The following is a 509-nucleotide window of genomic DNA, read 5'->3' on the forward strand; positions in this document are numbered from 1 at the left end:
CTGCTGCTGCTGCTGCAGGCGAAGGAGGCGACTGGCTGCGACGCGTCCATGATATTTGTGCCTCCTGCAAGTGCAGCAGCAGCAATTAAAGAATGCATCGAAGCAAAGTTGCAGCTGGCAGTTTGCATCACTGAGGGCATTCCGCTGCACGACATGGCCCGCATCAAGCTGCTGCTGCAGCAGCAGCAGCAGCAGCAGCAGCAGCAAGTCACGCGCCTCATTGGCCCCAACTGCCCAGGCATTATCAAACCTGGGGAATGCAAAATTGGAATTATGCCTGGCTACATTCACAAGAAGGGTTGTGTTGGTGAGACTTTTTAATTTAATTTAATTTAATTAGTTAGTTTAATTTAATTAATTTAACTTAATTTAATTTGATTTTGTTTTACTCTGCACTTTTGCCCTTTTCACTCTTTTCGATTTGCTGCCCACACGCCGAAGACGCCGGGGAAAGCTGGCAGCTAGCTGCTGCAGCTAGCTGCAGCAGCTAGCTGCAGCAGCTAGCTGCA

At 48.9% G+C, this 509-nt stretch overlaps 1 protein-coding gene across 1 annotated transcript in view; it reads left to right on the forward strand.

Moving 5' to 3' along the window:
• Positions 1–48: 48 nt before the first annotated feature.
• ETH_00041775 (succinyl-CoA ligase alpha subunit, putative) overlaps positions 49–509 on the forward strand; it is a gene marked incomplete at both ends in the record, with an annotated part of 1,510 nt that continues 1,049 nt past the window's right edge. Inside the window, one exon of the mRNA XM_013375613.1 lies at positions 49–307. Coding sequence (XP_013231067.1) covers positions 49–307 — 259 coding nt within the window. The remainder of the gene's footprint in view (positions 308–509) is intronic.

This window comes from Eimeria tenella, genomic scaffold (genome assembly GCF_000499545.2).
Source record: "Eimeria tenella Houghton genomic scaffold, Eth_scaff2909, whole genome shotgun sequence".
Classification (NCBI taxonomy): Eukaryota; Apicomplexa; class Conoidasida; order Eucoccidiorida; family Eimeriidae; genus Eimeria; species Eimeria tenella.